The sequence below is a fragment of the Chiloscyllium punctatum genome, chromosome 26 (assembly GCF_047496795.1).
Source record: "Chiloscyllium punctatum isolate Juve2018m chromosome 26, sChiPun1.3, whole genome shotgun sequence".
Taxonomy (NCBI): Eukaryota; Metazoa; Chordata; class Chondrichthyes; order Orectolobiformes; family Hemiscylliidae; genus Chiloscyllium; species Chiloscyllium punctatum.
This window is the reverse complement of record NC_092764.1, coordinates 56249816-56269409: the sequence shown is the minus strand read 5'-3', so window position 1 is coordinate 56269409 and position 19594 is coordinate 56249816. Positions and strand designations below refer to the sequence as shown.

The 19594-nt window shown below is 40.9% G+C and overlaps 1 protein-coding gene across 2 annotated transcripts in view; it reads right to left on the bottom strand.

Moving 5' to 3' along the window:
* The window catches only part of edc4 (enhancer of mRNA decapping 4), a 107929-nt gene that overhangs the window by 63720 nt on the left and 24615 nt on the right, over window positions 1-19594 (bottom strand). For both annotated transcript variants that reach the window (XM_072547460.1, XM_072547461.1), the window contains exons 10-13: window positions 18522-18617; window positions 14886-14985; window positions 9320-9500; window positions 7973-8036 (exon numbers count right to left, since the gene is read on the bottom strand). In XM_072547460.1, the coding sequence (XP_072403561.1) occupies window positions 7973-8036; window positions 9320-9500; window positions 14886-14985; window positions 18522-18617 (441 nt within the window). The remainder of the gene's footprint in view (window positions 1-7972; window positions 8037-9319; window positions 9501-14885; window positions 14986-18521; window positions 18618-19594) is intronic.

Here is a 19594-nt window from a genome sequence, read left to right as displayed (position 1 = left end):
TTGCTAAATTGCCCATAGTGATAGGTGCATTAGTCAGGGGTAAATTTGGGGAATAAGTCTGGGTGGGTTACTCTTCAGAGGGTCGATGTGGACTTGTTGGGCCGAAAGGCCTGTTTCCATAATGTAGGGAATCTAATCTAAAACATAAATGAGATAACGAGAATCCAGAGAAAGTACATTCCTGTTAGGGTGAAAGGAAAGGCTGGTAGGTGTAGGGAATGCTGGATAACTAAAGAAATTGAGGGTTTGGTGAAGAAAAAGAAGGAAGCATATGATAGATATAGACAGGATAGATTGAGTAAATCCTTAGAAGAGCATAAAGGCAATAGCAGTATACTTCAGAGGGAAATCAGGAGGGCAAAAAGGAGACATGAGGTAGCTTTGGCAAACAGAATTAAGGAGAATCCAAGGGGTTTTTACAATACATTAAGGACAAAAGGGTAACTAGGGAGAGAATAGGGCACCTCAAAGATCAGCAAGGCGGCCTCTGTGTTCAGCTGCAGAAAATGGGGGAGATACTATCCGAGTATTTTGCATCAGTATTTACTGTGGAATAAGACATGGAAGATATAGAATGTAGGGAACTAGATAGTGACATCTTGAAAAATGTCCAGATTATAGAGGAGGAAGTACTGGACGTCTTGAAACGCATAAAGGCGGATAAATCCCCAGGACCTAATCAGGTGCACCCCAGAACTCTGTGGGAAGCTAGGAAGTGATTGCTGGGACAATTGGCTGAGATATTTGTATCATTGATACTCATAGGTGAGGTGCTGGAAGACTGAAGGTTGGCTAACATGGTGCCACTGTTTAAGAAGGGTGGTAAGGAACAAGCCAGGGAACTATAGACCAGTGAGCCTGACGTCAGTGATGGGTAGGTTGCTGGAGGGAATCCTAAGGGACAGGATGTACATGTATTTGGAAAGGCAAGGACTGATTACGGATAGTCATCCTGGCTTTGTGTGTGGAAAATCATGTCTCACAAACTTGACTGAGTTTTTTCAGGGAGTTACAAAGAGGATTGATGAGGGCAGAGCAGTAGATGTGATCTATATGGACTTCAGTAAGGCATTTGATAAGGTTCCCCATGGGAGACTGTTTAGCAAGGTTAGATCTCATGGAATACAGGGAGAACTAGCCATTTGGGTACAGAACTGGATCAAAGGTAGAAGACAGAGGGTGATGGTGGACGGTTGTTTTTCAGACTTGAGGCCTGTGACCAGTGGAGTGCCACCAGGATTGGTGCTGAGTCCACATCTTTTCATTATTTATACAAAATGATTTGGATGTGAGCATAAGAGGTATAGTTAGTAAGTTTGCAGATAACACCAAAATTGGAGGTGTAGTGGACAGCGAAGAAGGTTACCTCAGATTACAACAGAATCTTGATCAGAGGGGCCAATGGGCTGTGTAGTGGCAAAGGGAGTTTAATTCAGATAAATGCGAGGTGCTGCATTTTGGGAAAGTAAATCTTAGCAGGACTTATACACTTAATGGTAAGATCCTAGGGAGTGTTGCTGAACAAAGAGACTTGGAGTGCAGGTTCATAGCTCCTTGAAACTGGAATCGCAGGTAGATAGGATAGTGAAGGCGGCGTTTAGTATGCTTTCTTTTACTGGTCAGAGTATTGAGTACAGGAGTTGGGAGGCCATCTTGCGGCTGCACAGGACATTGGTTAGGCCACTGTTGGAATATTGCGTGCAATTCCTATCGGAAGGATATTGTGAAACTTGAAAGGGTTCAGAAAAGATTTACAAGGATGTTGCCAGGGTTGGAGGATTTGAGCTATAGGGAGAGGCTGAACAGGCTGGGACTGTTTTCCCTGGAGTGTTGGAGGCTGAGGGGTGACCTCATAGAGGTTTACAAAATTATGAGGGGCATGGATAGGATAAATAGACAAAGTCTCTTCCCTGGAGTGGGGAGTCCAGAACTAGAGGGAATAGGTTTAGGGTGAGAGGAGAAAGATATAAAAGAGACCTAAGGGGCAACGTTTTCACGCAGAGGGTGGTACGTGTATGGAATGGGCTGCCAGGGGAAGTGGTGGAGGCTGGTACAATTGCAACAATTAAAAGGCACTTGGATGGGTATATCAATAGGAAGGGTTTGGAGGGATATGGGCCGGATGCTGGCAGGTGGGACTAAATTGGGTTGGGATATCTGGTCGGCATGGACGGGTTGGACCAAAGGGTCTGTTTTCATGCTGTACAACTCTATGACTTTATGACTCTTATTTCGCAGCTTGTCCCAGAATTAGAAGATCTGACCCACAGACTAATCAAACAACAGTTTGAGTGTCATATTCAAAATCACATCTGACAATGTCGCAAACACCACCATCAGTACCTTTGGGTGTGACCTTTAAGGCATTCTGGACCAGTAGAATGTTCTAGGGCTGGCGGCACAGTGGCATACAGTAGAGAGGTAGGTGCCTTGGGAATCCTCACCACTAATTCAGGACCCCATGAGGTTTCTTGCCAGGTCAAATTTGGGCAAGGAGCATCCAGATTATTAACTATTGTCCCACAAAGAAAAGAGCCAAGAGACTATGCCTGCAACATGGGGTGATGAAGCCAATGAGGAAAAACCATTTGACCTCAGCCACACCAATTTATCTTTCAGAGGTGACAGTATCGGTTGGAATCACCACCGCAAAGTCCTGTCTTCACATTGAGGATATCGCCATTCTACTGCAGGCACAAGTAAATGCAACAAACTTTGAACAGATCTAGCAACTCATAACTGAGCATCTGTGAGATGCTGTTGACCATCAGCAGCAGTATTATACTGAACCACAATGTGTAACGTCATGGCTTGGCACATCACCTTCTTTGCATTGTCATCAAGCTGAGAAACCAACCCTGGTTCAATATAAAATGAGGGAAGGCATGCTAGGAACAGCACAAGGCACAGCTAATAGAGGTGTTGACCTATTAAGATGAGAAAGGACCATTTGCAAGCTAAACAGTGTAACAGCATGCAATAAAGAGTAGAAAGCAATCCCTCAACCAATGGATCAGATCTAACTCCCAGTCAGATGAAGCAATTAAACAACAGAAGTGAAAGTTTCAAATGGGGGAACCCCAATTTGTCAGTGCCATAATCAAGACTGAAGTATCTGCATCTACCTGCAGCCAGAAGTGCAAATGGATTACCCTCTTGACCTCCTCCAGGTATGCCTAACATCACAGATACCAGCAATAGAACAATTTGAATTAATCCACATGCTACATTCCCTCAAATATTTATCTTTAGCGTGGATTTCTGAGGTCCACGCATGGCAGCAATTTCTGAAATTACAAGTCAATGTTGGGTATGGTGTCAGCATGCACAACCTTATTGCAGAGTGACAGTTTGCCCTTGCAGCTTACATGGAACATTGTCCACATGATAGCAAGAATGGGTGAAGACAGTGGATTCTGCAAACATTGCCATCTCCTTGACAATGTGGAAATTTGCCCAGGAATACCCCAAATTCAAAAGCAGGACAAATCCAATCCTGTCAATTATGGTTGTCAGTTGACCATCAGTTCAGTGATGTTTGAGATCAACAGTGCTATTAAGCAGCACCTCCAAAGAACAACCTGCTCACTGCCACTCAGTGTGAATTTCATCAGGGCCACTCAAATCTTGACCTCATTATAGCTCTGGTCTAAATAAGGACAAAAGAGCTGATTTCGAGAGTTGAGATAAGACTGACCACCCTTGACATCAAGGCAGCATTTGACTTGAGTGTAGCATCATGCAAAATTGAGTCAGTGGGAATCAGGGGAAACTTTCCACTATCACAAGGGAATATTGTTGTTGAATGTCAATCATTTCAGTCAAACGACATCACAACAGGAGTGTGTCATCAATGCACCACCTTCAACTGTTGTGTCAATGACCTTGTTTAGAGGGCGGCACTGTGGCACAGTGATTAGCACTGCTGCCTCACAGTGCCAGAGACCTGGGTTTAATTCCCGCCTCAGGCGACTCTCTGTGTGGAGTTTGCATGTTCTCCGTGTCTGCGTGGGTTTCCTCCGGGTGCTCCGGTTTCCTCCCACAATCCAAAAATGTGCAGGTTAGGTGAATTGGCCATGCTAAATTGCCCGTAGTGTTAGGTGAAGGGGTAAATGTAGGAGAATGGGTCTGGGTGGGTAAGCTTCGGCAGGTCGGTGTGGACTTGCTGGGCCGAAGGGCCTCTTTCCACACTGTAAGTAATCTAATCTAATCTAAAAGTAATCTAATCTAACAAGGTCAAAAGTGGTTTCTCTTGCTGATGACTGCACAACATTCACAACCAAAGATACTGATGAAGTCAGTGTCCAGATGCTGCAAGTCCTGGACAACATTCAAGAACTTGTACTGCTAAGTGACAAAGTAACATTCATGCCACACAACTGTCAAGCAATGATGAGCCCTAACAAGAGAGAATCTAACTTGGTGTTCAATGGCATTAATCATCACTGAAACTTACATTGAGAACATCTTGGCAGTTGCCATTGACCAGAAACTGAACAGGGCCAGCCATGTGAATACTGCAAATGTGAGAGCATGTCTGACGCTAGGACAGCTTCGGTGAGTAACTCACCTCTTATATCCCCAACGCCTGTCTACCACTTACAAGGCACTGAATACTCTCCACTTGTCTTGATCATTGCAATTCCAAAGACACTCAATATGTTGGTTACCATCCAAGACAAAGCAGTCATTTACCACTTTCAACATTCACTCCCTTTAATATTAACACATAGTTGCAGCAGCATACCCTATCGAGAAGATGCACTTGAATAACTCACTGAAGAGTTCTCTGACAACACCTCCCAAGCCAATGAGCTCAACCACCTAGAATGAAAAGGGCAGCAAATGCACCCAGACTTCAACAGCTTGGCACTTGGATAATACAACGGAGGTCAAGGCCCTTAGCTACATCAGAAATATAGATGAGGGTTCACATGTCTGATTACTATTCTGTAACTTCTGCAATTAAGTACAATTCAAGGGCACTGGGTGAGAACAGGATTAATTCAAAGTGCATCCCTAATTCAATGAACAGAAGCTTGTTAAACACACAAGTGGGTTTAACTTAACCACAGGAAGCCAATAATAATAACTTTAATCCAATATGAGCATTGGAAATAGGAGCAGGAAAAGACAATTCTTGCTCCACCATTCAATAAGACAATGCACGCATATTGTATTCCACTTTTTCATCTACTTGTTAGCCTCAATTCCCTTGTCTGACAATAACCTATCAATATCTGTCTTAAAAGTATTCAATGATTGCACTCCACTGCATTTCAAGACAGAGTTTCAAAGTCCTACAATGCTCAGAAAAACATCTGCCCAAAAAGGGCAAGATTTAATTTTAAAACAGTACCACCTAGTTCTGGATTCAACCACAAAAGAAAACATCATTTCCACAACCCCAGCATCAAGACCATTCAGGATCTTATATAATTCAACCAAGGCACCACTCACTATTCTAAATCATGAGGAAACAATCCTAGTTTATTCAATATAGCCTCACAACACAATTAGACCCCGCCTTTATCCTTCTAAGCTCCATCAAGTATTGATCCAGAATGCTCACACATTCCTCATATGTTAATGTTCAAAGTGACAAGCTATGGTCCCAACACTGAGCCTTGCGGAACACCACTTGTCACCGGCTGCCATCCTGAGAAGGACCCTTTCATCACCTCTCTCTGCTTTCTGCAAGACAACCAAGTTTCTATCCATGGTAGCAATTGGCCTCTGATACCATGGGCCCTTAGCTTACTCAGTAGCCTCCTGTGCAGCACTTTGTCAAAGCCTTTCTTGAAGTCCAGCTAGATAACACCCATTGGCTCTCCTTGGTCTAACCTGTTTGTTATTTCCTCAAAGAATTCTAGCAGATTTGTAAGACATGACATCCCCTTGATGAAACCATGCTGACTTTGCCCTAGTTTACCATAAACTTCCAAGTATTCAGAAATCTCATCCTTCACAATGGATTCTAGGATCTTACCCACGACCGAGGTTAGGCTAATCGTTTTGTAATTTCTCTTCTTTTGCCTTACTCTTTTTAAACAGGGGTGACACATTTACAATTTTCTAGTCATCTGGGACCCTCCCTGACTTTAGCGATTCCTGAAAAATCACCACTAATACCTCCACTATCTCTTCAGACATCTCCCTTGGAACTCTGGGTTGCAGTCCATCTAGTTCAGCTGATTTATCCACTTTCAGGCCATTCAGTTTTTCTAGTACCTTCTCATTTGTGATACTCCACTCTGCCCCTCACTCTCTTGAATTTTTGGGATATTACTCGTGTATTCCACCGTGAAGAGTGACGCGAAGTAATTTTTCAATTCCTCAGCCATTTCCCTGTTCCCCACTACCATCAGTCCTGCATCATTTTCCAGCTGCCCAATGTCCACTTTGCCTCTCTTTTGCCCTTTACATATCAAAGAAGTTTTTACAGTCTTCCTTTATATTATTGGCGAGCTTACCCTCAGATTTAATCTTCTCCCTCCTTATTTCTTTTTTTGTTGCCCTCTGTTCATCTTTGTAAGTTTCCCAATCCTCTGGTTTCCCTCTCACCTTCACTCTTTTACTTTTATGCTATCCCTGACTTCCCTAGTCAGACATAGTTGCCTCACACTCCCTGTACCACGTTTCTTTTTCCTTGGAACGACTCTCTATTGCATCTCCTGAATTACTCCTAGAAACTCCTGCCCTTGCTGTCTGACTGTCTTTCCTGCTAGGCTCCTTTCCTAGTCAATTCCACCCAGCTCCACCCTCATGCCTGGGTAGTTGCCTTTATTCAGCTGTAATAGTGTTACCTCTGATTCTATCTTCTCTCTCTCTCAAATTGAAGAGTAAATTCAATCATATTATGATCACTGGCTACTAATAGTACCTTCACCTTAAGCTCCCTTATCAAGTCTGTCTCATTGCACAACACTAAATCCAATATTGCCTGTTAGCTAGTGGCTCCTCAAGCTGCTTCAAAAAGCCATGTTATAGACATTCCACAAATTCCTTTTTGTGCAATCCACTACCAACCTGATTTTCCCAGTCGACCTACATATCCCTCATGATCACTGTAACTTTGCCTTTCCTACACATCTTTTCTATTCCCTGGTATATCTTGCACCCCAGCTCCTGACTACTGTTTGACTACTGAGTCCAACTATGTTTTTTTTTTCACCTTTGTGATTCCTCAATTCTACCCACACAGATTCTATACCATCTGATCCTACTTTGTTTCTTAGAATTGATTTAAGTTCATTTCTTATTAATAAGGCAACACCACCCATTCTACCCACCTGCCTAGCATTTTGATAGAACGTATGTCCTTGAATATTCAGCTCCCATTCCTGATCCCCTTGCAGCCACATCTCCGTGATGCCCATACCTTCATATCTGCCAATTTCAACCTGCGCCACAAGCTTATTCCTTATACTGCGTGCATTCAGATATAACACCCTCAGTCATATATTAACCGACCCTCTTCTCATTGTCATTCGTTTGTCCATTATGCTTGAAGTTTGATTGCTAACCTTTTCCAAGAACTCTGTCTTATTTGTGTCTTAGCTAGAGATTTTAAATAACTTCTCCTAAGCTCTGCACTCTTAGCCCGTCCATAATCAGCCAAAGGTGAGGAGGACCAGTTATGCTTAAGTATTAATGTATTTCTCACAGCGTAATGAGCTGGGGAATAGTAGTCTATCACATGCAAAATTGCAAACAAAAATCTATTCCAGATTATAAATTCAGTAATGAAACACGCAACCAACATCCAAGCAACTTCAAGGACAACTCTTTCTGCATAATTTTTCAAAAGCACTTTCAACTTTTAAAAAAGTTTAAGAGTGATTAGTACACTACATAAACTAGTTTTGGACATAAATATACACATCTATCTGAAATAGAAGACAGTAATATGTACACAAAAGAGTCAGAAAGTTGCCAGTAAGCTCAGAGAAATCTTAACTATATCACTTACTTGGTGTGCACACAGTACAGTTTTAGCTGTACTATTGAAGATTCAACAAGGCCAGGAGTTCCTTCTGACAAGAAAAAGTTAAATATCATCAGAAATCATGCTTGATAGGAAGAACACCTCTGCACTTAAGAGTAAGGAGGCAAAGGTCCTTGTTATAAAAATGCAATCCACTCTCCACAAGCCAGAGACAAAGCATTCCAAATAAAGTACCACGTCAGTTTTCTGTAGAGCAATCAGTTAGTTCCATGCCTCCTTAAAACAGTTGGAATTTTAGAACCAGGTTTTGACGTATTCAGATGTATGAGTGTGCACTTCCATTTGCACTTGGCCAATTGCCAAGAAGCGCTAGGTTACAAAAATAAAAAGGGGTGTATGACAACTTAACCGCCATAAAAGATCAGTTACGTGGAGAGATCTGTAACTTAAGGGACAAGGAGCTTAAAACATTATGAGACAAACAGCAACATTTCAGATTTCAAATTAATTTTAAATACATTCATAAACACAACAGTAGTAGTGACAGATAACATTGACCTGAGAACATATTGACATATTCAGAACTGGGTGAGGGATGAGATTTTCGCAAAAGTATTATGAGTCATTAATTTGCTACGTATAAGTTAACTTTAGTGATTTTGCAATTTCAGTGAAAATTAATGTACTATTAACAAAAAAAAGTGTCCTTGTTTTTGCTCCCAGTGATCAAGTCTCTAAACATAAATTAATTCCTAGGTGATGAATACTCTCCAAGGACAGGCAAAATTAACACTAGTGGAAACACAACAACTGACTGAACAGCAACACCAACAGCATCTGAGTTCCACCTGACTGCTTGTTTTACCACCTTCAGGACACATTCTAGGCAGATCATATTTCAATGGTAAAACATGTGTTCAAACCCAGAATGCACCTGGTCACTTATGATGATATTAGGGAGGCAACAGCCTAATGGTTAATCCAGAGATCCAGTTTTGGAGACCCAGGTTCAAATCCCACAATGGCAGATAGTGGAATGTGACTTCAATAGAAGTTTGGAAATAAGGAGTCTACTGATGACCATGAAACCATTGTAAGGAAAAAAACTCATGGTTCAGTAATGCTCTTTAGGCGAGAAATCTGCCATCTTTACCTGGTCTGGCCAACATGTGACTCCAGACGCACAATAATGTAGTTAACACTTAACTGCCCTCTGGACAATAAATGCTGAGCTAATCAGCAACATCCTCATCCTATGAATGAATGAATAAACAAAACAAAAGAACTAAGACATTATACACTATAAAATTGAACAGTACAAACATGGCATCTTAACCGTCATAAAAGTGTACCATTAATTGTTTTGCTGACCTGCATTTAAAGTGTCACTTTCCTCCTCAGCTGACAGAACCTCGATATGCCTTGGGCGACACCGACTGACATCCTGGATGCCAAAGCTAAGTACTGGGTGAGTCAGCAAAAACTCAGATATGGAGACAAAATGGGCTTTGCCTTCATCCTGGTTCTGATGTAGCTCCATCACATATAACACCTGCAACAGTCCAACAGTTACTTGCATACACAAGTCCATTCAATTTAAACAATATGGCTACCCATATAGTAGGAAAAATTATCCAAAAACAGAACCTTAAATTTTTATAGAACCTTAAACATCCCAAGTAGTTTCGGGCAAAAAGTCAAACAACAGAAAAGGAAGGAATGCTGTCAAATTTAATGCTGAAGACAGAGATTTTAAGGAGCCAGGTCATTAGATGGACAAGTGCATGCAGTGCTAGAATGAGACTAATAAAACAGGGATGCAAAGAATACAAAGGCAACCTGGGTTGGAAGAATAGTGGGCTCATACTCGCATGCAGGGCTGAAAACTGTATCGATGCAGAGAGAGCCAAAGCCATGTACAAAGTTCTTAAATAATAGTAAAGCACAAAGGACACAATGGAGATCAGCAAGGGCAGTGGCAATAAAGGAGCAGGATTTCATGCAAGACAACGGTGAAATTCTGAACAAGTTCTAGAAATAGCGGGTTTTGAGAAGATTTGTAGCTCAGGTTGGTGTTCTGGATGTAGGTTTGTTCGCTGAGCTGGAAAGTTAATTTTCAGACGTTTCGTCACCATACTAGGTAGCATTTTCAGTGAGCCTCTGGATGAAGCACTGCTGATGATTCCTGCTTTCTATTTATATGTTTGGGTTGGTGATGTCATTGCCTATTCTTTTTCTCAAGGGGTGTAAATGGGGTCCAAGTCAATGTGTTTGCTGATAAAGTTCTGGTTGGAATGCCATGCTTCTAGAATTTCTTGTGCAGCTAAAACACTTAGTAGAAGACTCATGCCACTCCACCCACTCCACCCAAGAATTCCTGAAGACCAGTAAGACACTGAGCTAGAAGAGGAAGAAATAATGGATTCCTTTGATGTAACAGCTCTGTTCACATCAATCAACATCAATCTAGCCAAGGAAACACTGACTACACTATTAGAAGACCCAAAGACACATACACCAAACACCACCAACTTCATCAGCAAGGACAGTATCGTCAAGCTAGTGGACCTATGACTTACCACCCACTTCACTTTCAACAACAAAACCTACAGACAAACCAATGGAACACTCATAGGATCTCCAATATCATGGTTCTTAGCAAAGACAGTAATGCACAGACTCGAACAAACAGCTCTACCAACCATCCAACCCAATCTTTGGGTCCGCTACATCCCTTACTGGCATAAAATTCACTAAAGAGGAGGGAAACAACAACAAATGGCCATTCCTAGATGTCACCGTAGAGCGAACAGCCAATAGGGAACTTCAAACCAGCATCTACAGGAAAACAACACATACGGACCAAATATTGAACTACAGAAGCAACCATCCCCACATCCGCAAATGAAGCTGCATCAGAACATTATTTCAACGAGTCATCCCACACTGCAGCACAGAGGAACTATGCAGAGCAGAGGAAAATCACCTAAACAATGTATTCAAAAAGAATGGGTACCCAATGAACACAGTGTGCCGATTTCTCAGCAACAAACCCAAACAAGCAGACAAAACACGTCCAGAAACCTTAGCTACTCTCCCCTACATTAAAGGCATCTCAGAAATGACTGCCAGACTACTCAGACCCCTTCGCATCATGGTAGCCCACAAACCCACCACCACACTAAAACTGCAGCCAAAGAATTTGAAAGACCCTATACAGACAACAAGCAAAACTAACGTCATTTACAAAATACCATGCAAGAACTGTAACAAACACTACATCGGACAAACAGGCAGAAGACCAGCCATGAGGATACATAAACATCAACTAGTCACAAAACGACATGACCCTCTCTCACTAGTATCCTTACACTCAGATAAGGAAGGACACCACTTTGACTGGGACAACACATCCATCCTAGAACAAGCAAAACAAAGACATGCATGAGAATTCCTAGAAGCATGGCATTCCAACCGGGACTCTATCAACAAACACATTCACTTGGACCCCGTTTACTACCCTTTGAGAAAAAGAACCAGAAATGATATCCCCACAGGAAATGACATCACCAACCCGAAGAAACCCAAGATATATAAATAGAAAGTAGGAATCATCAGCAGTGCTTCGGACGGAGACTCACTGAAGATGTTACCTAGTATGGTGACGAAACATCTGAAAGTTAACCTGCCATCTCAGCGATCAAACCTACATCCACATGTTCTGGAAATGTACAAGATGCAAGGCCAAGAAGGAAGCAGAGATGGAGAACAGAATAACAGACAGGATGTGATATATTTCAGGGTGAAATCTGGTAGCTTTGGTTTTAGTGATATTTTGAGGGGATAAGGATTTTCACGTATAATACCAGCATTAAATTATTTACCTAGCTTTTAGCAGTAAAGTGCAAGCTATGGACTACAGGGGACACAAGATCTGGTTACTGCAGTAGTGAGTTGCACCAAGAAAAACATTTAGTTGAATAGATCTGAACACAGAAAGATGTCAGCAGCGTTAAAAGCCAGAAGGACAGATTAGGTCAAGGACAATGGCCAGACATTCTACTGGCCATACACTTGTTAATCAGTCATTGTCATAGAAATCTACAGCTCGGAAAAAGGCCATTCTGCTCTTCAAGTCTGTGGTGGTCAAGTACAACCATCTAACCATTTCCAGCATACTCAGTTTAGTTCCATCGAAATATTTCTAAAATGTTGTGAGTGTTTCTACCCCTCACACCCTTAAAGGCAGCGAGTTTCAGATTCCCACCACCCTCTGGGTTTAAAAAAAAATTCCTTTTCTTGAAATCGTCTGTTACCTTAAATCCACTCCATCTGCTCACTGATCCCTCCACCAAGGGTAAAACTTTCTTCCTGTCTATGCCCATTATATTTAATCACATGCCCCCTTCAGTCTCCTCTGCTCTGGGAAAACAACCCTAGGTCTTTCTAATCTATCACCATAACTAAAACACTCCCGCCCAGGAAACATTCTGGATAATCTCTGCACCCTCTCCAATGTAACGTGAATTTCAGAACTGCACACAATACTCAAGCGGTGGCTGAAACAACCTTCCCAAGTGCTTCTCAGACTCCTACCATTCATCACATATTCCCTTATCTTGTTTGCCGTGCCCAAGTGCATTACTTCACAGTTAGCTGGATTGAATTGCATTTGCCACAAACGAGTCCATCTCAACAGGCTATCCATATCCTCCTGCAAACTAAGGCCCTCCTCCTCACTATTTACCATCCTACCAATCATCATATTATCTGCATAATTACTGATCAACGCTCTTACATTCAAGTCTAAATTGAACAAGCAGCAACACTGATCCCTGCAGAATCCCACAGGACACAGGCAACCGGTCACAAAAACACTGTGCGACCAACACCCTCCACTTCCGACCATACAATCAATTTGCCAAATTTCCTTGAACCTTAAAGGCTTTCAGTTTTGCTATTAATCTTCCACACGGGACCTTATCAAAAGCAAATGTTGGCGTAGATTGGAATAACACACGGAGATTCTGCGGAATCCCAATCATAGTGCACTCCAAAGGAATTGATCAGGAAATTGAATTTTCTGCCAGCCAATTCTGATATCCTGGAACACTCCAAATGTCTCCATTTAAATCAGAGACTTCCGATGGTTTCAATGTAATTAAATAACAGTTACTCAGGAAAAGTTAGATTATTAAATGCATTGTCTAACTCTTAAGTATTACAATGAAATCATAATTACCCACATACCCCAAACTTCACCTCCTCCAGACCACCTGCATCCATCCTTACAACTCGACCGAATCCACCTCGATCTGCCTTAAACACTGCATTACTTACCTTACCACCTTGCACTCTAAAACGTGGCACCATAACACCCTCCATACTCAAATGGAACCGAACAACTGACCCAGCTATTACTCTTTCCAACTATATCTACTTCATTATCAATCTGGTAGTCAGCTGACCCAGCACCCTAATATCATACCTACCTCATGTATCTTCGGTTTGACAGCTGCTGTCAAAGCATTTGTCACGACCTTAAGTTTCAGAATACAGTAGGTGACTGTTGTGAAAAGGGAATATGGTTTGCCTTCTTCTGACAGTTGTGCACTATGAAAAACTGTCAAACTGAAATTACTGTAAGAAATACTGAATCTCCTGGTTGAAATATGAGCTCCCTAAGAAGGGAGATAATGAGTGGCAATTTGTACAAAATTACCACTCCTCAAAAAAACAATCAGGCCCTTTTTCAGAGACCAAAGTTAAGAGGAAATTACATCCTGAGGAAGAAACTGAGTAAACAGGTAATGGAGCTCAGAAGATTAATGAGCAGAATTTGGATAGGTGAAAGAAAGAGAAGTTGGCCAAAATTAGACGTTTCACAACAATGGAAGATGTAGCAGAAGCAATCAAGCTCAGCACCTTAATCCTCATGGTCAACATGCCTACAAGTTGCTAAAATTCATGAACAAAATCAACAGTGACGTAAATGCACAATTTTAAAAATACTACTCAAAATAAGGAGGGAAAAATCTCAAACTATTTTGCATTCATGTCATTTCACATCTATCCTGTAAAACAAACCATCACGACGAAACTACTACTGATAGGAGCATTTTGCATGAAATCATAAATCTTGCAAATAAAGCCCAAAATGTACAATCATTTTACATGTACTGGTCTTAGCTTTTACTCTGTATATACTTACTACTACAAACAATTCAGGTCATTCTGCTATAATGTGAGTTGCGTCAGCGCAAATTGGCTACAATGTGATTGCCAAATTGTGGACGTTGTTTGGATAACATGAACTTTCTATTGAATTGGTATAGCGATTTTTTATTAGTAGTCTTCTACAGTGTGATTTTCTAAAGCAGTTTTCCATAGTGTGATTTTCTACAGCGTGAGGTTGCAGACAAATACAACTGTCACAATATAACAGAACTACCTGTACCTGTTTCTATTTTTGTGGGTCCAGTGAGAATACTTTAAACATCCACTCCCTTCGTGACTGGTACACAGCACCATTAGTGCAGCACCATTAGACATACTGCAGCAACTCAGCCAGATATTTCCGGCCCAACAACCTCTATAGCTAGAAGGGGTAGCAAATACATGGAAGTATAGCACATGCAAGTTGGTTCCCAAACTATCTCATAGTGATTTGGAATAATGTTACTGCGTCATCAACGTCACATCATCCATAGCTTGGGATCCCTGATATATACAATTGAGTGCATCGACATCACATCATCTGCAATAGCTCAAAAGCATGGCTGACCATTAACTTCACATGGACAATTTGATTTGTTTACACTTTCTTTTCTGCTCCCCACCTTATATTCTTGCACCAACTGAGGTGGGGTATGGCCATCTCTCTTGGAATTAAAATTTAGAGCTAGAAACAAAACACAAGAGATTTGAAGTCACTTACTTTTCTCTGTACATCACTGAGGATGAGGTATTCTGCAGATAGATCCAGACTGGCTTTCAGACTTGGGTACACATTGGTATTAAAAGGGTCAGGCATAAACCTAAATATTAGAAAAAACACAGGAACTTTAAATGTGGATCCAATAAAAGTGGTCTTATTATATTACAAAAATCAACAAATTGAAGCAGGTGATCCCAAATTACCAAAGTGGAAGTACACACAACTCAAGAGAATTGGAGAAAATTGAAGTAAAAGTTCTATTGCTTAAACTTTATACAAGAAAGGTATGGTTCAATTGGTACACTGAACCTATGACAAATAAAATCATAGATCATATACTCCCTACAGTACCAAAGCAGGTCATTCGGCCCATCAAGTCCATGCCAATCCTTCAAATAGCATCCCACCCAGACCCATTACCCCAATTCTATCCCTGTATTCCCGATTTTATCATGGCTAACCCACGTAGCCTGCACATACAGTCATAAAGTCACAGAGATGTACAGCATGGAAACAGACCCTTCAGTCCAACCTGTCCATGCCGAGCAGATATCCTAACCCAATCTTGTCCCACCTGCCAGGCCACGGCCCATTTCCCTCCAAACCCTTCTTATTCATATACCCATCCAAATGCCTCTTAAATGTTGTAATTGTACCAGCCTCCACCACTTCCTCTGGCAGCCCATTCCATACACGTACCACCCTCTGCGTGAAAACGTTGCCCCTTAGGTCTCTTTTATATCTTTCCCCTCTTACCCTAAACCTATGCCCTCTAGTTCTGGACTCCCCCACCTCCGGGAAAAGACTTTGTCTATTTATCCTATCCATGCCCCTCATGATTTTGTAAACCTCTATAAAGGTCACCCCTCAGCCTCCGACGCTCCAGGGAAAACAGCCCCAGCCTGTTCAGCCTCTCCCTGTAGCTCAAATTCTCCAACCCTGGCAACGAACATCCTTGTAAATCTTTTTTGTACACCTTCAAGTTTCACAACATCTTTCCGATAGGAAGGAGATCTGAATTGCACACAACACAGCAGCAGCATGACCTCCCAACTCCTGTACTCAATACTCTGACCAATAAAGGAAAGCACATCGAACGCCTTCTTCACTATCCTATCTACCTGCGACTCCACTTTCAAGGAGCAAGAACCTGCACTTAAAGGTCTCTTTGTTCAGCAACACTCCCTAGGACCTTACCATTAAGGTGTATAAATCCTGCTAAGATTTGCTTTCCTAAAATGCAGCACCTTGCATTTATCTAAATTAAACTCCATCTGCCACTTCTCAGCCCATTGGCCAATCTGGTCAAGATCCTGTTGTAATCTGAGGTAACCCTCTTAGCTGTCCACTACACCTCCAATTTTGGTGTCATCTGCAAACTTACGAACTATACATCTTATGCTCACATCCAAATCATTTATGTAAATGACAAATCTTTGGATAAAGATGAAATTAAGGAATGTAAGATTCAATTAGCACCCAAAGCATCTAGTTATCAATTCTGATCCACTCACATAAAAATAGAAACATTTTAATTATTCATAAGTATTAAAGCAATTGTTTTGATTTATTCAAGAGCATTCCGATAAAGACATACAGGTTTTTAGGACAGATTCACCCAGTAAGCATTTACTGGGTAAGTTTTTACTGTGTAGAAAGAAATGAGGGCAAGGAAACTCAGGGAAATAAATACTGATGTTTTGAAAAAAACTCACATTACAGAAGAGAACGTCCTAGACGTGTAATAAAACATAAAAGTGGATAAATCTCCAGGACTTGATCTCGCATATTCCAGGACATTGTGGGAAGTTAGTCCCCTAGCATAAATATTTGTTATCATCTTTAACTGAGATGTCAGATGACTGGAGAATGGCTAACATTCTACCTTTATTTAAGAAGAGATCCTACGAGAATACCTATGAATCTGGCTTTGGTGGTGAATAAGTTTTTGGAGGTGATTTTGAAAGGTAGGTCTTCCATGAATTTGGAGAGGCAAAGAATGATTACGGATGAATTTGTGTGAAGGAAACTGTCGCACAAACTTGATTGAGTTTTTTTCAGGAAATAACCAAGAAGATTGATGAGGACAGAGTGGTAGACATTGTTTACTTGGACTTTAGCAAAGCCTTTGATAAGGTTCTGCAAAGTTGACTATTTGTAAAATTACATCACATGGGATCCAAGGTGAGCTTGCCAACTAGATGCAAAATTGGCTTAACAGGCAGGAGACAGATTGATGGTGGAGAGTTGTTTTTCCAACCGGACGCCTGTTGCCTGCAGTATTTCACAGAGATCGGTACTGGGTCCATCTTTGCTTGTCATTATACAAACAATTTAAATGAGAATACACAAGGCATGGTTAGTAAGTTTGCGGATGACACCAAATTTGGTGGTTTAGTGGACAGTAAAGGTGGTAATGTAAGATTACAAAGAGATCTTGATCAATTGGATCAATGGGCTAAGAAGTGGCAGATGTTTATTTTGGACAAATGCAAGTCATTGCATTTTGGTAAAACAAACAAGAGAAGGATTGATTCAATTAAAAGTTGGGCTTTGGGTAAATGTTGCAGAACATGGAGACCTAAGGGTGCAAGTACACAATTCTTTGAAGTTTGCGTCAAATATAGACAGGGTAATTAGTTATGTTTAGCATGCTTGCCTTCATTGCTCAGTCCATTGAGTTTAGCAGTTGGGATGTCATGTTAAGGTTGTACATGACATTGGTGAGATCTCTTCCAGAGTACTGTGTCCAGTTCTAGTTGCCCTGTTATAGGAAGGATTAACCTGGAGAGGGTTCAATAGAGATTTACCAGGATGCTGCCAGGAAAGGAAGGTTTGAGTTATAAGGACAGGATAGTTGGGTTGGGACATTTTTCACTGTAACATTGGAGGTGAAAGGGTGATCTTATAGAATTTTGTAAAATCATGAAAGGTGTAGGTAAGGTGAGTAGGTGTCTTTTGCCGAGGGGATTTCGAGACATGAGGATATACGGCATATTGAAGAGAAAGATTAAAAAAAGGTATGAGAGTTTTTTTTTAAGAAAACACAGATGGTGGTTCGTGTGAGGAATGTACTTCCAGAGAAAGTAGTGGATGTGGGTACAGATAAACATTTAAAAGACATTTGGTAAGTACAAGAAGAAGAAATGTTTGAAACATAGGCAGTTATGATTGGTTTAGTTTGGGATTGTGGTCAGCATGGACTGGTTGGACTGAATGGTTTGTTAACAGGCTGTATGACTCTATGACTAGGCAGTACAGTCAAAGCTGCAGGAACAAAAGGTGCAACAAGAAGAGAATCCTGAACACAGTCTGGCTCTCAAGTACTTAAATGACTCCAGGTGCCACCAATTACAGCATTTAGTACTGCAAAATGGAATTTCTCACTAATCAGATGGACAGTAGCTACAGCAAATTAAACTTACGTCAGGGAACAAAATTGCAAAATATCAAAACCTTTTACAAAAAAAATGGCATCAACATTTCAAAGGATTGAAGTCATATATTGCAAACTGTCTAATTTAGCACAAGGGACATATTAACCTTAACGCAGCTTAAAAACAGAAGAGATTTTAGTTCAAGACCAAAAAAACATGGTCTGTACTTCAGCAGTTATATTTGAATTAGCTTTTGCACCTGATGGTCTGTAAACAAGTCCATGACACTGTACACCACATCTTCAGCTCCCTATTCTGATCTGCTCCAGTGATAAGGAAACGCCAGAAAGGGACACTATAGAACAGAGACAAAATAAGTAATTAACAGGAGATCAAACTTGAATTAGCATGGATCAACATTAAAAAAAGAAACTTACACCTATATAGCACTAACATGATCTCTCTCATAACCTCAAAATGCTTTGCCATCAAATATTTATTGAAACAAGGTTATTTGTGACATGTCATAAAATTATTTCGATTCAGAGATCATCTTGCTGTGTTTTGTTCTTCTCAATCATCTCTCATTAGAAGCTAACTGCATCACCAAATACAACGTCTGGTCTTTCTAGCTTTACGCTAAAGTAAAGAAATCATTCAATGTTTGCAGCCCAGTGTTCAAGGCTAAAATACCTTGGGGCACTGAGTTCCATTTTAAAAAATAGTAATTTCCTTAGGTTTGTTTTGCTAGATTTTAGTCTCCAATAACAGATTTGATTTGCATGAAGGAAGCTGTGCAATAAAATCTTAAAACCTAGAGGGAAGGGAAAAGAAAATTAGCAAAATAACTTCTCAAGGCACCATCTCAACAAAACAAACTTCTCAAGGTTACTCAGACTCTATTCATTGATATCCTACAAATATTTCACTTCTGCACTGTGATGGTTTGGAATTTTTCAGCCTGGCAATCAATTGGCATGTTTGGGGTTACTCAAGTGTTTCATAACTATGGTTGCCAATTACAGCATTCAACAATGCAAACTGGGACTTCTTTCAGGGGCGATAACTACAGCAAGTTAAATTTAGCTTTGGGGAAGGAAACAAAATCATGAAAAAATTCCACAATTTTCATTCACATCACACAAATGCCAACAATGATCACCTCCAATAAAAGAGAAATAAATCACCATCCCTTGACATTCAAAGATGTTACCGTCACCGATTCTCTATAATCAAAATTCTGGGATTACTATTGACCAGAACCTCACTGGACTTACCACATAAACACAGCAGCTGCAACAGGTTAGAGGCTTCGAATACTGCAGCAAGTAA